At 29.4% G+C, this 18688-nt stretch overlaps 6 protein-coding genes across 9 annotated transcripts; 3 read left to right on the top strand and 3 right to left on the bottom strand.

Moving 5' to 3' along the window:
- The first annotated feature begins 1413 nt into the window (after positions 1-1413).
- On the top strand, positions 1414-3769 carry LOC124499878 (uncharacterized). Of its 2 annotated transcripts, XM_075731589.1 has the most exons (4): positions 1414-1655; positions 1777-2237; positions 2334-2770; positions 2843-3769. In XM_075731589.1, the coding sequence occupies exons 1-4, from the start codon at positions 1605-1607 to the stop codon at positions 3613-3615; spliced, it is 1722 nt and encodes a 573-aa protein (XP_075587704.1). In that variant the 5' UTR covers positions 1414-1604; the 3' UTR covers positions 3616-3769. The 2 variants fall into 2 exon arrangements, with proteins under 2 accessions (XP_075587704.1, XP_046919823.2); XM_047063867.2 differs by having other exon boundaries at positions 2334-3769.
- Positions 3606-5524, bottom strand: LOC124499899 (uncharacterized). Of its 2 annotated transcripts, none has more exons than XM_075731591.1 (4): positions 5413-5524; positions 4454-4937; positions 4249-4381; positions 3606-4172 (listed from the first exon to the last, which is right to left on the bottom strand). In XM_075731591.1, exons 2-4 carry the CDS (start codon positions 4758-4760, stop codon positions 3653-3655), a joined length of 960 nt encoding a protein of 319 aa, XP_075587706.1. In that variant the 5' UTR covers positions 4761-4937; positions 5413-5524; the 3' UTR covers positions 3606-3652. The 2 variants fall into 2 exon arrangements, with proteins under 2 accessions (XP_075587706.1, XP_046919852.2); XM_047063896.2 differs by lacking the exon at positions 5413-5524 and having other exon boundaries at positions 4454-4655; positions 4734-5250.
- A 111-nt stretch (positions 5525-5635) lies between these two features.
- Positions 5636-7933, bottom strand: kri (uracil phosphoribosyltransferase krishah). The gene is made up of 4 exons (XM_047063911.2): positions 6883-7933; positions 6779-6821; positions 6327-6720; positions 5636-6241 (listed from the first exon to the last, which is right to left on the bottom strand). Exons 1-4 carry the CDS (start codon positions 7218-7220, stop codon positions 6135-6137), a joined length of 882 nt encoding a protein of 293 aa, XP_046919867.1. The 5' UTR covers positions 7221-7933; the 3' UTR covers positions 5636-6134.
- An 85-nt stretch (positions 7934-8018) lies between these two features.
- On the bottom strand, positions 8019-9408 carry LOC124499929 (mucolipin-3-like). Its single transcript, XM_075731431.1, is given in 8 exon segments — positions 8019-8227; positions 8282-8568; positions 8628-8664; positions 8720-9061; positions 9064-9122; positions 9188-9249; positions 9252-9345; positions 9401-9408. Coding segments are annotated over 5 exon segments (309 nt in total). The 3' UTR covers positions 8019-8227; positions 8282-8568; positions 8628-8664; positions 8720-8975.
- Positions 9409-11984: 2576 nt separating this feature from the next.
- Positions 11985-13169, top strand: Fdx2 (Adrenodoxin-like protein 2, mitochondrial Ferredoxin 2). The gene is made up of 3 exons (XM_047063914.2): positions 11985-12438; positions 12553-12798; positions 12874-13169. Exons 1-3 carry the CDS (start codon positions 12218-12220, stop codon positions 12965-12967), a joined length of 561 nt encoding a protein of 186 aa, XP_046919870.1. The 5' UTR covers positions 11985-12217; the 3' UTR covers positions 12968-13169.
- Positions 13170-13792: 623 nt separating this feature from the next.
- LOC124499236 (uncharacterized) lies at positions 13793-18631 on the top strand. 2 transcript variants are annotated; one of them, XM_047063119.2, is made up of 4 exons: positions 13793-15504; positions 15577-15727; positions 15798-16092; positions 16167-18631. In XM_047063119.2, exons 1-4 carry the CDS (start codon positions 14460-14462, stop codon positions 18108-18110), a joined length of 3435 nt encoding a protein of 1144 aa, XP_046919075.2. In that variant the 5' UTR covers positions 13793-14459; the 3' UTR covers positions 18111-18631. The 2 variants fall into 2 exon arrangements, with proteins under 2 accessions (XP_046919075.2, XP_075587702.1); XM_075731587.1 differs by having other exon boundaries at positions 13793-15727.
- The last annotated feature ends 57 nt before the right edge of the window (positions 18632-18688 follow it).

Genomic DNA, 18688 nt, shown 5'->3' with positions numbered 1-18688 from the left:
TTTTTTTCTCACTTATTTTATTCTTTTGGCATCGTGTATGGTGAATTTTTTTTCTGCATCAAGAGAAAAAAAAATGCCAAATGGAATCCACGCACTTGGAACACTGACACGCGGTTACATTGAAATAATAAATTGTGTTCATTAAAAAATGAACACAGAATTCACATTCAGTTCATTCAGTTCATTCAGTTCATACCACTTAAAACAAAACAAAAAAAGAAAAGAAAAGAATCATTGAGATCGACCAGAATAAGTGGGAAAAAAAATTCAAATCAATTGCTAAAATTAGCAAAAATACAAGCAAAAGATTAAGCCATATCATCATTTTGATTTAATCTTTTCTCATGTACGTGCTCTCCAATACTAATCATTATTATTCCGTATGAATGAAATGATTCTATTTTTCAATTCTTACAAGATTTTTTCTCTTTCTCTCTTTGAATTGAATGACAAAATAAATTTGGAATGACGATAATTATTCACATCAGCTGAATCCAGAATTTTTTTTTTTTTTGGTCTGTTTCACAATTTTATTCCTCTACACTGCTACTGCTGCTGCTGATGATGATGATGATGCCATAAATCTTATCGTGGTGTATCGGATTACAACAACAACAACAACAACGAAAAAAATATCATCGATCGATCGATTTAATAATAATAATAATAATTTGTGTTTGTTTGGTTGAATGCATGCAACCAGTTTTTCTATTTTTTTTACCACTTTTTTTTCTCTATCAATAACATGCATAAAAAAATGATTGTTAATAATGATCATATTATTATGATTTTATGATGATGTTGATGTTTGATGATGATAACTATTTTATATAAATAAATTGTATAGTTGAATTCTGATGTTTTTTTTCACATTATGCAATGTAGCGAATATAAAATAAACTTGGTGAAACATTTTCTGCATACGACAGACTGAAAATCTATAGTGGAAAATAAATTTATCTACTATGCATCTCTCTCTATATTATATTTATCGGTTACGACACACATACACACAACAGATGCGATTAATAGCCATTTTACCCGATCGATCGATCGATCGATTGATCGCGATGTTCATTGTTCTGATTGTTCAAATTTGTTGTTGTAGTTTTGAGAATGAATAAAAAAAAGTAAATAAACTATCAGATACATAAATAAATGAACAGTAGCAGCAACAATAACATTATGGATTTGTAGCTTATGCAAATGGTCATAATCATCAATCGATTTGATTTTGATTTTTTTTCTTCTTCTTCTTCTCTCATTCCCCCAAAAGTCTGTTATTGTCATTTTTTTTGTTTTGTTTTTCTGGTTACATCATCATAAGAATTTGATGATAATAATCCAAATGAAATGATTCGATTCAAATCATTTTGATTTTTATTCATTGAACACAAGATGGCGTAAAAATTCAATGTTCCATGAAAACATGTGTTTTATATATGAAAAAAAATAGTTAAAAATAAATCCATCAAACGTGGTTGGATCATCAACAATCGATCCATTCGTTTCAAGTGATCTTTGTTTATTTGTGTTTGTATGTGTGTGTACATCGGAAAGTGATCACGTTTTTTTTCTCTCTTTTCCTTTCAAATGATTGAATAATGTGCGGCATATTGTTCGTGATCAATGAAGGTTCTGATCTAGATCCAAATGTTCGTGATGAATTGATAAATTATTTTATTCAATTTCGATAAAAAAAACATACCATTATATAAACATTTGAAACCATGATGTTTGTAGTAATTTTTTTTTGTTCTTTTTTTCACTGTTTAGATATTTAATCGATCAAATATACGCCGATTTCTTCAACGTCGTGGTCCGGATCAACATCAATCATTTGATTTTATTCATGATCTGTTTCAATTTCATTTAGAAAGTTCCGTATTGCATTTACGTGGTCAAAGTAATTCAGGTCGACAACCATATTGTGATGATAGTAATAATAATAATGAGAATTATAACGGTAATTCGTCATGTTTACAATGGAATGGCCAAATATTTCGTTTAATTGATGATAATAATCAATTCAAAACTATTGATGATTCAATATCAGATACGGAAGTATTATTTTCTATGTTAACTAAATTCAATAAAAATGTTGATAATGTCGTTCTGGAAACACTTTCATCTATTCATGGTCCATGGTCAATGACTTTTTGGAATCAAACAACCGAACAATTATGGGTGGCTCGTGATCCAGTTGGTAGACGTTCATTATGTTGGAATAAAAATCTGTAAATTTCGTAATCGTATATTATTATTATTATTTATTTTTTTTTTTTTGGTTCCATTGACAAATAATTAATATTGAATCATTACTTTTTTTCTAGGCGAGATAAATTTTTAATAATTACATCGATTGCTCAACTATTCAATAACGATAATGATCTCAATGCAAATCATTCCATATGGAATACATTGAAGTTTGAAGAAATTCCATCTGATCGAATTTTTTGTTTTAAAATAAGTAAAAACAAGTCATTGGAACAAATCTGGCAAGATGTACGACAATTTTATTGGCCAAAAACTTTGGCTGGTTTCGACATTAATATTGATGGTCATCATCATTACATTCATCGTATGCCAATTATATCGATGTTAAATACGGAAATTCCTTCAGAAAGTATTGATCAATTATTGAAATCATCAAACCTGTTCAATAATGAAGGATTTGTTATTGATATGAAAATTTGTGATGATTTTCATCGTGTTCTATCTGAATCAATAAAAACACGATGTAGAAATCATCAAAATCGTTGTAAAGAATGTATGCTACATTCTAATGAAAATACTGATTGTACACATTCAACATTAGCCATTCTATTTTCCGGTGGTTTAGATTCAACTGTATTGGCACGAATAGCCGATCAATTTGTTGAACCTGAAATACGACCTATTGATCTATTAAATGTAGCATTTGATCCTAAAGCATCGGATCGTAAAACTGGAATCGATGCCTGGAATGAACTTTGTCAATTATGTCCTAAAAGACAATGGAATTTTGTTCAAATTGATATCGATCATCATGAATTAGAATTATATCGTAAAGAACATATACATCATTTGATCGATCCAAATTGGACGGTCTTGGATGATTCAATTGGTTCGGCAATCTGGTTCGCTACACGTGGTCAAGGCATTCTATTATCTAATCCAAATGAAAAGAAACATGTAGAGTATAAAAGTCCAGCACGTGTTGTCCTATTGGGAATGGGATCCGATGAACAACTTGGTGGCTATTCACGGCATCGTCAAGCATTTCAAAAAGGAAACTGGACATCATTATTACATGAGATACGTGTTGATATTGAAAGGATTTCTGGCCGTAATCTTGGCCGTGATGATCGTATTACTGCTGATCATTCAATTGAAGCAAGATTTCCATATCTCGATGAATTAGTCATGAATTTTCTCAATCCATTACCAATATGGCAAAAATGTAATCTATATTTGGAACGTGGTCATGGCGAAAAATGGCTATTACGAAAAGTTGCCCAAAATTTAGGCTTACAAAAATCGTGTCAAAATCTAAAACGTGCCATACAATTTGGATCAAAAATAACATCACATCAGAATGCTGGTTTAAAAGGTCATAATTCATATCAAAAATAGATTTTTTTTTATTTGTTTTTTGTCCAGAATAATATTTTCATTCATATGATTGTTGATTTGTATTTTTATCATCATCATCATTAACTTTTTTATAATCAATAGCATTTCGTCTTTCCAAATTTTCGTCAGATAAATTGATATCTCGATTCTTCAATTTGGTTTTATTTTTCTTTTCTCGTTTTAGTTGTATATAAGCAACAATGACAATGATGATCAAAAGAATTGCACCTAAAATTATGAACCACAGACTTCCTTGTCGTAATTTAAATCGATCTAATCTTGGATCATATTCTTGAGCTTGATTTTGTAACGATGATACTATGGAATCTAAACCTTCGTAAATATAATTTCTTGAAAAATGTTTCTGTGTATTTTCAATGATATTTTGTGCTTCTTTCATTCCAATCACATTTTCAGCTTTAGTACCCATTGAAATGACAACTTTATTATAGGTGATTGCCACAAATACTAATACATCATGATGACAAGTTTTAGCTAGATTCCATTTTAATCTAGTACGATCGGCAAATTGTTCAACAGATTTTTCAATACTTTGACTATAGGGAAAAATAGAAAAATATTTATATCCATTAAATTGAATTGAAAATTCAAAATTTTAATGCTTAAATTTACTTTGCTGCCAAATTTATCGATCGAACCAATGCTATTTTGATTAATAAACCATTTGGATTTTCATTTGAACATGGTGGACATAGACAAGCGGTTTCATTCTGTTGTTCATTGATTAATTGATCCAATTTTTTTGCTATAATCAATCAAATAATTTTACATTATATGAATATAATGATAATCTACATATATTATTAAATGTTATTACCATCTTCCGGTTTGATTATATTATCCGGATCACAAACAGAAGTAGGTGGATTTCTAAAACTTCCTGCACATAATTTTGGATTACTTACCAATGATGGATATTCATCTGGCCTATATTGATATGCAACACCACCGGCTTCTTCATCGCCATTGGTGGCCAATAATAACGTTAACCAGATAAGCGACAGGACCAAAAATTTATACTTGTTGAATAATAATAATAATAATGATGATGATGATGATGTGTTCGATAATATTAAATAATAATCAGATGGCGTTACCAAATTACTATTGCTAATGATTTTCATGTTATTTTTTTCCAAATAATAAAAATAATGATGATGATGATGATTTCGTATTTTTAAAATTTTGTTGATGTTGCATGTATGAATTTTTTGATTATTATTCTTATTAATAATAGTAGAATTATTATGTTTGATGATGATCGTTGTAATAATTATTTTTTTTTGTGGATAATTTATTGGCTAAATGAAAAAAAAACATAGAAAAAAAGAAAGAATCTCTTTATCTCACTATGTAACCATGACAAAAGACAAAAAACAAATGTAAGATAGATCAAGATGTATGAAATATATCCTCTTTTTAAGTGTCTGTGTGTGTGTGTTAATAAATTAAATTGAATCATATCTTATGGTTTAAGCTACAATGCAAACAATTTTTCTGTTGTTGTTGTTGCTTGATCCATTGTTATTTTGGATCAAATGCTGTTGTTATTGTCGTTGTTATAAAAATTTTTACGTTAGGAAATTGATCATACGATCAACAAGTATCTATTTGATTTGAACGTATTAATAATGAAATTGTTGTTGTTTATGTTTATACATCGGTCGGATACGAGACCAATGCGAGAGAAAAAAAAAATTTCTCACACACCCATAATAGATAGATTAACAATCAATGGAAAAATGTGGAAAAAAAAGTTGCAAACATTATACTTACTTTATAATAATAATAATAATAATTTTTTCACAACGGAAAAAAAATTTTTTTGATTTTTTTTAAAATTGAAATTTACGTAATAAATATTGTAGCATTTTTTTCCTCCTCAATCACATTGTTTTTTTTTAGGAAAAACTAAATGAAAACATGGTTATTTTTTTTCAATCAATTTGTCAATATTTTACACTCAATAAAATCATCATGAATTATGTGATCATATTGGATTGGATGATTTTCTAATTTGAGTATTTATTATTATTTGTCTATTTATTTTGATTGATTATATCGAAATGAAATAGAAATTCAATTGATCTCTTTTAATCTTATCGCATATATCAATTGAATCCGATATGCTTCTGATCGTTTGTAACGTGTGTATGTGTGTGTGTGTTTGTTTGTTTGTTGTGTTGATTTCGTACGTTGTTGATATTGTATTTGGATGGGTGGATGATCAATCGATCGATCGATTCATTCATAATGATGATGATGATGGTTAATCAATAGTCAATTGGTAATTTGATATGCATGATTTGATCAAACGATTGATTAGAATATTGTTTATGGCCAATGATGATGATAAATGTCGGATGAAATTATCTGTGGTTTTTTTTTTTGATATAAATTTGAAAAAATTTCATTTTATTTCCAAAATTCAATTTCATTAAATGGATTTCATAATCAGATAATAATAGAATTAAATTTGCATCTAAATTATTGGTTGTTTAGTCTGTTCCAAAATATTTTCGTCCAAAATGATGTGGTACCACTGGATGAACTTCGGTTGTTTGTACAATCATCTCATGAAAACGTGTACAAATTGATCGTATAGCTATGATGAATGAAAAATATCGAACGATAATGATTAATGTATAGAAATATTAATTTTTGATGATTAAAATAAATATATAACAAACCTTCCGGTGTACTGAATAGATTAACCAATATAATATTCGATTGTTTAGCACCATGTTTAATCAATGTTTTCACCGCTTTGATCACTGTATTTCCAGTGCCCATAATTGGATATAATAATAAAACTTTTCGTAATGGTAAATCAGCCGGAAATTTACTATAAAGAACAGATGCTTGATGTGTTTCATCATCAGATTGTATGAGAATTTTTCCAATACGTATTGAACGACAACAATCACGTAATGCTTTTTCCATTGCTTCACCACTACGTACAATTGATACACCACAATTCATTTTAAGAAATTGTACACCATCATAATGATCACTGGTTGGTGTTTCAATCGATCTTGTTGTGTATGGTAAATGATTTAGACCTTCTTCAATTACAATACGAATCTAAGGAAGAAAAATTGATTAAAATTAGAAATTTATTGATTAATATAAATTCAATTACCAAACGATCGGCATTAAATATGAATTCATCACGTGGTGTATTTCTGAGAGGAAAAAAAATTTTTTTTATTAGAATTATAATTACAGAAAAAAAATAATACAAACTTGTTTCTGATGAATGTTTGCAATGAAACGATATGATCATTCGATTTTAATACACGAACATTCGGCACAGTTGTTACCATTTGTACATATGAATTTGGTATGACTGTTTCAAATAAAACATTCTGTAATGATCCAATTAATTCATCCAATTGTTTGACACGTTGTAAATCTTCATCACATTCAATAAAATCATCTAAATTATCATCGGATGTTTCATCACCAGAATCGTCATTCATATAATTATTATCATTATAGATTAATGTTCGAAATTTCATTATATTTTCGAATGTTGTACCAGACAACATTGATGTTGGACGTGATAATTGATAATCTTTCATTTTTTTTGCTAAATGTTGATTACAATGTCCAGATTCAATTTTATTATTTGCGTTTGTTTCATTCAAATTGGTTGATTCCAAATTTCTTACTAAATAATCCAATGTTTGATTTGCAAGACAAATAGAATGACCAGTTGTCTGCTCGATATCAAAGATATCATTCAATGATTTATGATTATTGGACGAATTTGTTGATAATTTGGATGATGCCAAAGATGTTACTGAAATCTTTGGCTCTTCGTTTGAACAATCAATAATTGGATCCGTTTCCGAACGTTTCAATGAGAAAAAAAATAAACAATATTTGCAAATGATTTAATGGGTGTTTTCAACAAAAATTTCTAGTGTTGAAAGGGATCGAAATGGCTGAAGTCCAAAAAGAAAAAAGAAAAAAGAAAACAACAACATCAACATCAACATTATATATACATATATATGAGCCATATAGCACACAATTATTGAAGCGTGGCTATATAACCTTAAAAACATCGAATTAAATTTTGTTATCATACACAGAAAAAAAAGTGGTGGCCTGCGAGTACTCGCGATTTTGGGTGGTTCTCAGATCTCGCCAAAATCGCGAGTACTCGCAAACGGCATACGACTAGCCGACTGACTATCGATATATCGATAGTCAACTCGCAATTTTCGCGAGTACTCGCGATTTTCGCGACCACCCGACTAACCGATTGTTTTTTCGATATATCGAAATCATCGATGGTGTCGCTCACCGATTGTTGCAGCAATTTTGACCCCCTTTCATTCCCTTTCCCCTCATATTAATTTAATCGATATATATTGAAATTTAATTGATTTTATTGAAATATTAATTTATTAAAAATTTTAAATAATAAAATACATCCATATTTCACATCCAAATTGCGCCATAAAAAGTTAATTGTCCCGTTTGACATAAATAAATCCATAATCGCGGTCCAAGTTTCAAGACAATGTCCAAATTCTATCCGTGGTTCGAGATTCAATTTCCCAATTGTTCGCCGGCGATCCTAAGTAAAAATAAATATTAATTGTTTGTTCAATTAATCTATTCATTTGCTTACCATGATCATTTTCAAGTGTGTTCCATCCCATGAATCTTCGACTTATAATCATGTTTTCGATCGCTTCATTGATTCCAAAGATTCAATCAGCATCAAATTCAATAGGAAATAGTTCGGACCATGTTTCTAAGCCTAATCTAACCCTAGCCTAACCTGATATCATGTGTTGAACACGGTCAAACTATTCTTGAATTGGATGCGGATGAACAATGGAACCGCCGAATTGATCTCGAACATAATCATCAATCGAATTTCAATTTGATGATTGTAAAATTTCAGGAACAAACCTAATAAAAAAAGATAGACCAATCTTTATTAGATATGAAGAATGAACATGTCGACTTACCGAATAAGTTGCTCCAACAATTCAATCCAATGCAGGCCTTTGAGAAATGTAAGTGTTAGAATCATTGATCGATAGCGAAATTAAAAAGTTACCTGATGACGAACATGATGTTTCAGTGGACATCGTACCATGTTAGTGACCAGATATCCACCAACAAATTTGTACTGTTCGGCATCATTACCATGATCAAGAAGCATTCGACGATGAGCGAAAACAGATTCGAAAATAGTTTTGAATTTGGTCAACAAATGAGTTATTATGGAATCCAGAATCAAAATTCTCCATTGGATATTCTTCTATAAATTTTTTTTAATTGACTGTGATAAGTCATTGATTTCTTTATATGAATCACGAACCGATTCGTATGCATCGAGTAGCAAATGTAGCAAACATATCATCACCGTTCATAAGTGAAAACAAACATTCCAATGTTAGCTTAGCGTACGAAATTTGAGATGAGGACCCAAAACGACCCAACCACAAAAACAAAATCCTCTATGAAACAATAAAATTTTGTAAGCATAATTTTTTTTAAACTAATAATGAGCAATTACACTAACCCATAAACTAAAAATACACAAAGACAGAACCGCAAAACGTTTGGAAAAGATTTCTTCAATGTTACAATAAGAGAATGTTGTATGATTGAAAATAGGCAAAATAACGTAATAATGGAAACCAAACCAAAAGATTACCAATGCCTAAAAATAGCGAACAGCTAACAGAAAAAAAATTATAACCAATTTAATTTGAAACATAAATATTTAACAAACCTATGCATCTTTTTTACTGATACAATTGGACTATCACCTTTATGGTTTCTACAAATTGATAATAATGATGAACCATTGTTGTAGTGAGAATCAATTGAATGCAAAACGAACAATATTTAATAATAAATATGTCGTGGGATCGTTTGTGAAAATCGGATTTTTATTTGTTGTCGAGTTGTTTGTGTTAGTATTCGTGTATACACAGAAAAGAAAGTAAAAAGGTTATTAGTATCCTGACTCGGAATTTTCGGCTGAAAAACGTGCTCGTTCTCTCTCACCGACATTCTCGGTCGAAATAGGGGAAAGTAGAAATAGGCAGGAGCATGCGCAGCCAGTAATGCTACATATATACAGTGATATAATACAAATATAAAGTAATACCCCGCTTAACGCGGGGTTACGTTCCAAAAATATTGAGCGTAAAGCGAAACAACAGCGCAAAGCGAGGTTATTTTTGCATAATTTACATAATGCATTTTTACTCTTCATATACAATGTAACAATGTATTGCAATGTAATGTAATTGCACAGCGTTATATCGAAACAGCGCTAATCGGGGCAGCGTTAAGCGAAGTATTTCTGTAATGTCGTAAAATATGATTGTTATATACGACCATAATTACGTTCTATATTATGGGGGAGGATAATGGTCTGGGGGAAAATTACCCCATCATTTATAAATTCGCCTCCCCCATTACACACATTAACACATATTCACGCATATACACATTCGACGTCGGTTCAAATCCCATCGCGGCCGCCTGGGTTAATATAAAAAATAGTCAGTGTTGGGGGTGGATAGTGGTTTGCGCATAATCACTTATAAATTTGCCTCCCCCTCGCTTATAAAACCTATTTGTTGGGGAGGATAGTGGACAATCACTTATAAATTTGCCCCCCAATTATTTATATACACATACACACTTGCGCATAAAGTAATTTAAAAAATAGTCAGTGTTGGGGGTGGATAGTGGTTTGCGCATAATCACTTATAAATTTGCCTCCCCCTCACTTATAAAACCTATTTGTTGGGGAGGATAGTGGTATGGACCATAATTGTCCGATCACTTATAAATTTGCCCCCCAATTATTTATATACACATACACACATACTTATATCTAAATATAAAAAAATAGTCAGTGTTGGGGGTGGATAGTGGTTTGCGCATAATCACTTATAAATTTGCCTCCCCCTCGCTTATAAAACCTATTTGTTGGGGAGGATAGTGGACAATCACTTATAAATTTGCCCCCCAATTATTTATATACACATACACATTTGCGCATAAAGTAATTTAAAAAATAGTCAGTGTTGGGGGTGGATAGTGGACAATCACTTATAAATTAGCCTCCCCCTCGCTTATAAAACCTATTTGTTGGGGAGGATAGTGGTATGGACCATAATTGTCCGATCACTTATAAATTTGCCCCCCAATTATTTATATACACATACACACATACTTATATCTAAATATAAAAAAATAGTTAGTGTTGGGGGTGGATAGTGGACAATCACTTATAAATTTGCCTTCCCCTCACTTATAAAACCTATTTGTTGGGGAGGATAGTGATATGGACCATAATTGTCCAATCATTTATAAATTTGCCCCCCAATTATTTCATACACATTTATATCTAAATTTAATTGCATAATAATACATACCAGTACACAGGGCCGAGAAAATTGCGAGGCCTTAAAAAATTTTTATCATAGGCGAAAAAAAGAAATTGGTTATGATTTTATAACTTATAAAATAGTTATGATTTTATAACTTAACTTTTATTTAATATTTAAATGAATAAAATATAAAATAGTAGTGATTTAATTTACGAAAAATTATTTGATTCAATTATTATCATTTTTTTGTCACATGTACAATATTCCGTTGTTGTTGTTAATGGTGTTGAAAATTATGATGTTGTAATTGTGGTGAAATTATCATCATATTTGGTGAATCGTTCGATGAAAGAATTGATGATGATGAATCAATCATTATAGCAGGCTGATGACGATTCATGATGGCCATTTTTGTAGCCATTGATTGTTGAATTGGATGACCATCTTGATCATTATCGATATCATCATCGTTTTAGTGAATTGTTTCTCCTAAGTTATATCTTTGTAAAAATCCAATTAAAAAATTTTTAACAAACAATCGAAAAACAATTTTTAGTGAATTGTTTCTTCTAAGTTATTATATGAATTTATTTTTGTAAAAATCCAATTAAATTTACAATTTTTAACTAACAATCGAAAAACAATCGAAATTTATCAATCATTGAAGACGAATCTTCAATATTGAAGACCGGTCTCCAAATTTGATATTTTTGGTCTCCAAATTTGGCGATTACTCTTCAATAATGGAGACCAGTCTCCACTCCTCTTCATTTTTGAAGTCAGGTCTCCCAATGCAGATTTTTCCCTCCAAATTTGGAAATTTTCTGTGTATCATCATTTATAAGAAAGAGGATCCACACATATACATATTATACGACATCTAACGTTTCGAAATCGAAATGATCAAGATGAAAAAAAAAGTTTGCTAAAACTCAACAACAACAACTAAATGGCTATATATAAGCATGTGTTTAAAAATTCGTGATTATTGGTTGTCTGTTTTTTTTTCATATTTGCTTGTGTGTGTGTGTGTGTGTCCGTGTGTGTATTCGTGTGTGCGTGTTGTTTACAACATCGATCGTGTATATATATTGAATTTTCGAATTTTTTTTCCGTTTCGAATAATTCCTAAAATAATTCCAGATTTTTTTTTTCATTGTCCATTCAATCATATCCATTATTATTATCATTTATTCATTATGATAATGACAATAGCTTTATCATTTACAACAAAAAATATATCAATATTATCGTCATCAAGAAAATGGTTAATGTTTCGTTCGAAATTATTTTCATCATCATCAAAACGATTATTATCAACATCATCATCATCATCTGGAACAATGAATAATGATAATAATGGACAAATTCGTCAGGTAAAATTGGCTTCCGATAAAAATAAACAGAAACCTAAACCAAAGTGAGTGAGAAGAAAAATTTTTTTTTATTTCAATGAAACATTTGATCACATGATACAAGTGATCGAATCGAATTAATTGATTAATTAATTCTTATCATTATCATTATTTAATAGCCTAAAGGTGACATTCGAATTGGATGATGGCCGTGAATTAATTGGAAAAGCTTGTGATGGTGATACATTATTGGATGTTGTATTGAATAATGAATTAGATCTGGATGGATTTGGTGCATGTGAAGGTACATTAGCATGTTCAACATGTCATCTAGTTTTCAAACAAAATGATTTTGATCGTATACCGAATAAAATTACCGATGAAGAAATGGATATGTTGGATTTAGCATATGGCCTTACTGAAACGTAAATCTTTTATTTTTTTTTCTCATTTCATTTATTTATTCTACAAATCTATGTTTTATATTTTTATTCAAATAGATCACGTCTTGGTTGTCAGATTTATATGACAAAAGAATTTGATGGACTTCGTGTAAAAGTGCCACCAGCTGTTAATGATGTTCGTTTACGGTGAATAAAAAAAAAAAGAACGAACAAACAAACAAATGGATTGTTTACAAATAATAATAATTTAGATTAATGTTTTTTTTTTGGTCATTTTTTTTATTAATAACTAGCTCAAATTAGGCAAGAATTTTTCCATTTTTTTTACAAATTGTATAATCAAAAAGAGAGAAAATTTTCGATATTTTTTTACATAAAAAAAATTTCATATACATTGTCCTTATTGTTTTTGTTCTTCATAATATATCAAATTTCTATACTTGTCGATAATCGATCGATATAATTTAATATTTTTTTTTGTCTTTCTTTTCTTCATCACTGAACTAAACTGAATTGAATTACAGTGCGAACATCCAATAATAATCAATCGACGATGACAATCAATCGAATCATTATGTTAATGATGATGATGATGTGATAGTTATGTTTTTTTTTCTTAAAAACTGAAAATTGAATTTGAAAAAAAAATTCTTTCATAACCAATTTTTGTCCATATATTTAATACACAAAACAGACCAAGTGTCTCAATTGGAACCTATTACCTATTGTAGTAGTAGTAGTAGTATTAGTAGTAATTGTAGTAGTAGTGGTAGACATTTTTTAACAGCAATACTTTTTTTTCAAACTAATAACTATCATTATTACAACTACTACTATTACTATATATATTGAATCATAAAGGTAACAACAGTAACAATAATGAGAAAAAAAACTGGATTCGAGTAGTGGCAATGTTTGTTTGTTTGTTTGTATTTTTTTTCGTTCATCTCATGGTTCCAGAAGAGAGAAAAAAAATGAAAATTTAAAGAACAACAACAACAACAACAACAACAAACAAACAAACAAGAGAATCCAAGTAATAATAATAATAGAAAACACGCAACGCATTATTATAAACAAACGACGTAGTTTGTCCGATTATTGAGTGTGTGTGTGTGTGTTTTGTGTATGTATGTTTTTCTGTGTTTAGCTTTCTGATCTGGTGATTTAGCTGTCAATTCAATGTCGTAATTTTTTTTTCTTCTTATTTTCGTTTTCTAAATTATGATGATGATGATGATGAATTAAATTGAAAAAAAGATTGAATGACAATTGTGATGTAATACCGACGTGTATGATTTAGAATGTTGTTATTGTTGTTGTTGTTATTATATATTTAAATGATGATGATGACAATGATGCAATTATATGCGAATGTCATCAATTAATATTCAAGATTTTTGATTCGAAGAAAAAAAAATTGAAATGATTATGATCATCATCAGTGAATGTGTTGTATAAATGGCATTTTTTTTGTTTTGTTTTTCGATTTTGTTTTTTGATGTGGTGTCGTATTGAATTCAAACAAGAACAACAATTTATCATTGAATCTGAAATTGATTTTTTTTTTTAATAACGCGAATATTCATGTGATTTTTTTCCGATTTGTTTGTTGAATTCACCTGTTTGTTGTTGATTTAAAGTTTTGTTTTTTTTCGTGTTGATTAATTAAAATAAACACAATGGATCCGTTTCCCGATCAATCTAAAGATGATGGTGAACATCATCATCATAATGATGATAATGATGATGATTCAATGAATCAAACCAATGATAAAGGAGATAAAAATTTGAAATCCGCACCAAAATTGATACTGTCATCTGAAACAATAAGTGAATGGACATTAGTATATTCAGATTCAAATTCATCAATTTTCGATTCATCATCAATGGCAAGTAATGATGAACATGAACAAGCCATCAAAAATATTGTTGATAAAAATCCTGATAATGATGATGATGATGATGATGGTGATAATGTCAAGAATATTACATCGACAGAAATGAATGATGAAATTCAGGAGCTAGAAAAATCACAAAATGATCAATCATCAAATGAACGAAGATATTCTGATGCATCAACATCTTCGATAATTGTTTTTAATGAAAATGATCATAATGTTTCCGAATCAAATGATGATAAATGTGGCGAATCGTTGAAACAAAATGTTGATTCAGATAGCCGACAAAGACGATCATCGATTGATCGTATATCGACAACAACTTCATTGACTTCCAATAGTACTGCTAATATGACAACTACATCAGATTCAGAAACCAATTCAGATGATGAAGTATTTGTTCATAGTGTTCATCAAGATAATAATAATCCTCGATTAGATCATATAAATAAATCAGAATCACAAAATTGTTGCGCAAAACATCGTAATGAATCCATGTATAATAATAAACACTCGACGAGTAAACATCATCATCAAAGATCACGAAATCATAACCATCATCCACATCAATTACATCGACGACGACAAGCATCGGTCAATAATAATAATCAATATCGAACATCAACAAACACTATTCGACGTAGACGAACTATACATGGATCACAGTCACAAGATCAAGTTTCAATCAATCATCATCATCATTGTGGTTCTGCCATTATATCACCGCCAATATTTTTATTTCCTGATCAAATGATGAATCCAGATGTGATGATGATGGCCAATGATGATCAGGACATTGTCTTGGTTGATAAAGCTATTAATGATGGTAAAATGATTGTTTCTAAACATGATTTGTTAACTAGCGATTTAAATGATCATGATGATTCATTGATGACAGTTTCGCTTCCAGTATCTTCTGTTCTTAATGGTTGTTCCGTTGATTCAAATCAATTTCATGAACAATATTTGGTGGCCAAATATGATGATGAAGACCAAGAACATCATGCTGATCTATCGAATTCGGAATCCGATGAGTTGTTATTGGACCAGTAAGTTGTTGTTGATTTTAAAATAAAATTTGCATATCATTAATTATCAATATATTTTATTTTAATTTAGATATGATATTCCTTTGATGAATGCAAAAACCGGTCGTATACGAGCATATTTCCATAAGCCAAACACTGTATTAAATAGCAAGCTCAATTTAGCATTAATACTTTCATTAGCTGCTGTCATCGGTTTAGGTGTTGGACATTTTCTTGGTTGGTCCACTTTACTTAATCAACAGAAACAACTTTCATTGGCACAAGTGATGAAATTGAAACAATTACAAGATGATTTATTGACTTGTATGAAAGATCAACGTATACAACTATCATCCGAATATACATTGGATAATGACCATCATAAAGTAATTGGATCGTTTCTTGTTGATTTTCAATGATTAATTAATTAATTAACTTGATTTGTTTTATTTCTATAAAGGTTTGTGTTAACGATGCTGATTATTGGACAGAACGTTTTCGTTCGTTGTTTGATGAAAATCAAGGTTTAAAAGAATTGTTTCAAAAAACACAGAAAAATTTTGCCGAAAATCGTTTTGATTCTATATTGGATGATAAGGAATTTAATAACAAAAATACAAACGAAGAATTCCATAAACTTAAATTAGATTTACTTATCAAACAAATGGAACATTTGAAATTATTGGAAGTTTTGGAGGATATAAAATCGAAAGGTGAACGATCAGCAAAACGTGTTCTTGTGTTGGAAGAAGAAAATGAAGATCTTAAACACAAATTAGAGGAAGAAGAACAGGATGATCGTATAATGGCTGAAGATTATAATTTACGTGTAACACAATTACAAGAGGAAAATCAAGAATTACGTGACCAATTTCGTATTGATGAAGATGAGGATGGACGTTTGATTAATGAATTACAATCAAAAATTAGATTCTTAGATTCAAACAATCAACAGCTACGACGATTGTTAAAAAATTTGGAACAACAAATCTCTATGCATAATGATAATGATGATGATGAGCCAATGATAATATCGATGGAAACGAATAATAATAATAAACAGAATTCAATGGAAAAAGAAAATTCGAATGAACAAGATCGCTATCAATCATCATCAGAATCATTAATCGTTAATGAAAATGAATCTTATCAACGATACGATATTGTAAGACAACGAATCAATCAATTAATGTTAGAAAATGAAGAATTAAAGGCCAAAATTGCACGATATCGTTGGACAAATAGTGAACAACAACAATACAAAATGAAACCATCATCATCAGCTACAGCTTCGACAATTAATCTAAATAATGATAATGATGATGATGATCGACAACAAGAATCATCATCATCGTCATCATCATCCTTATCAAAACAACAATTAGAGCAATTAAAAATTCGTTTAACTATAATGCATCGACAATTGTTATTATCACGTGAAGAGAATCAAAAATTACGAAATCGAAATGAACATCTTGCTGAACAAAATAAATTATTGACATTGAAATTGAAAAAACGAAATATGGATAAATTTTTCAATCGAGGTGTTCCACGTCATGATTCAGTATCATCATCATCTTCATCATCAGATGATTATGATTTCGAAATCAATGATGACGATAATAATTATAATGATGATGATGATGATGATGGTGTTGTCGATGATAATGATTCAATCAATAATGATGATAATGAGAATAATCATGGAAATCAAATATGGTCATCATTTATGGATCAAATGTCCGATAATTATTATCGATGGTCAAAAAAATTGAAAAAACATGGTGCCAATCTGGATGGCACTAGTTTCAAGCTATTTAATTATGGCAAAGAATTAATGCAATCCACTATGGATGGAATGCAAAAAATTTCCAAACAATTATTAGATAGTTATCAGCAACAAAAACAACAGAATCATAATAATAAAAAAAATAGTCCAGATATGATGAAATATTTTACTGATCGTATAAATGATTTTTCATCTATGATTGAAAAAGGTTTACAATCAACTGTAAATGAATTTAAATCTGTCATAAATTCAGCTACAACCATCGACCCGAATGTTGCCAATTCGAATACTAATAATAATGATAATAATAATAATGACAATTTTCGTGAAAATCGTAAAAAAGAAAAAAGAATGAAAAAATTACGAAAAAAATTTCTCAAACAACAACAACAAATAAATAAAAATGATGATGAATTCATAATCAATAATAATAATGATAATGAACAATCATCATCATCATCAATGAAACAAACAGAACATGATTGGTCAATGGATCGAGCTGAATCACGTGAAAAGGCACGATTACAACGAAAACAACAATTGGACGGTATGGAAAATAATATAGATTGGCAATCTAGACGTGCAAAACTTCGTGCTAAATCTAGAAAATTATAATAAAAATGAAAAATGAAAACATTTGTTGTTGTTATGTAACAAAGAGAGATAATGAGAATGATTGAATTCCAAAAAAAAAAAATTATATACGACACTAACCACTATATACGCCCACTATATAACCAGAATAAACTTTATTTTTCTTTCTTCTTTTTTTCCCTATTGTTGCTAGTGAATATTCACTTTTTTTTGTTTTGTTTTTTGTTTTTTTTTTGTTTCACTTGATTCATCATCATCAAAAATATTCGTGTAATAATCATCATTTACTATCACAAATATTGCTTTTTTTCTTGTTTTGTTTGTGTTGTTTGTCTATTATATATCTTTTTATTTTTTTTTTGAACATAATATATATGTACTTTAAAACAACAACAACCAAAACAACAACAACAACAACAACAGATTACCAAAACATTCACCTTGATATGATAATGATTCTACTACTACTACTACTACTACTATACTACTATATTAATAATAATCCCACCAATTGATATTAATAAAGAAAAAATTATAATTTGTTTTTTTTTTGCTGTTATTAATAAGTATTTTTCATTTTATTCAAAAAAAAAAAAATG

The sequence above is a fragment of the Dermatophagoides farinae genome, chromosome 5, assembly GCF_024713945.1.
Source record: "Dermatophagoides farinae isolate YC_2012a chromosome 5, ASM2471394v1, whole genome shotgun sequence".
In the NCBI taxonomy this organism is placed as follows: Eukaryota; Metazoa; Arthropoda; class Arachnida; order Sarcoptiformes; family Pyroglyphidae; genus Dermatophagoides; species Dermatophagoides farinae.
Note: the sequence above shows the minus strand (reverse complement) of the source record. Positions and strands in the feature narration are given on the sequence as shown.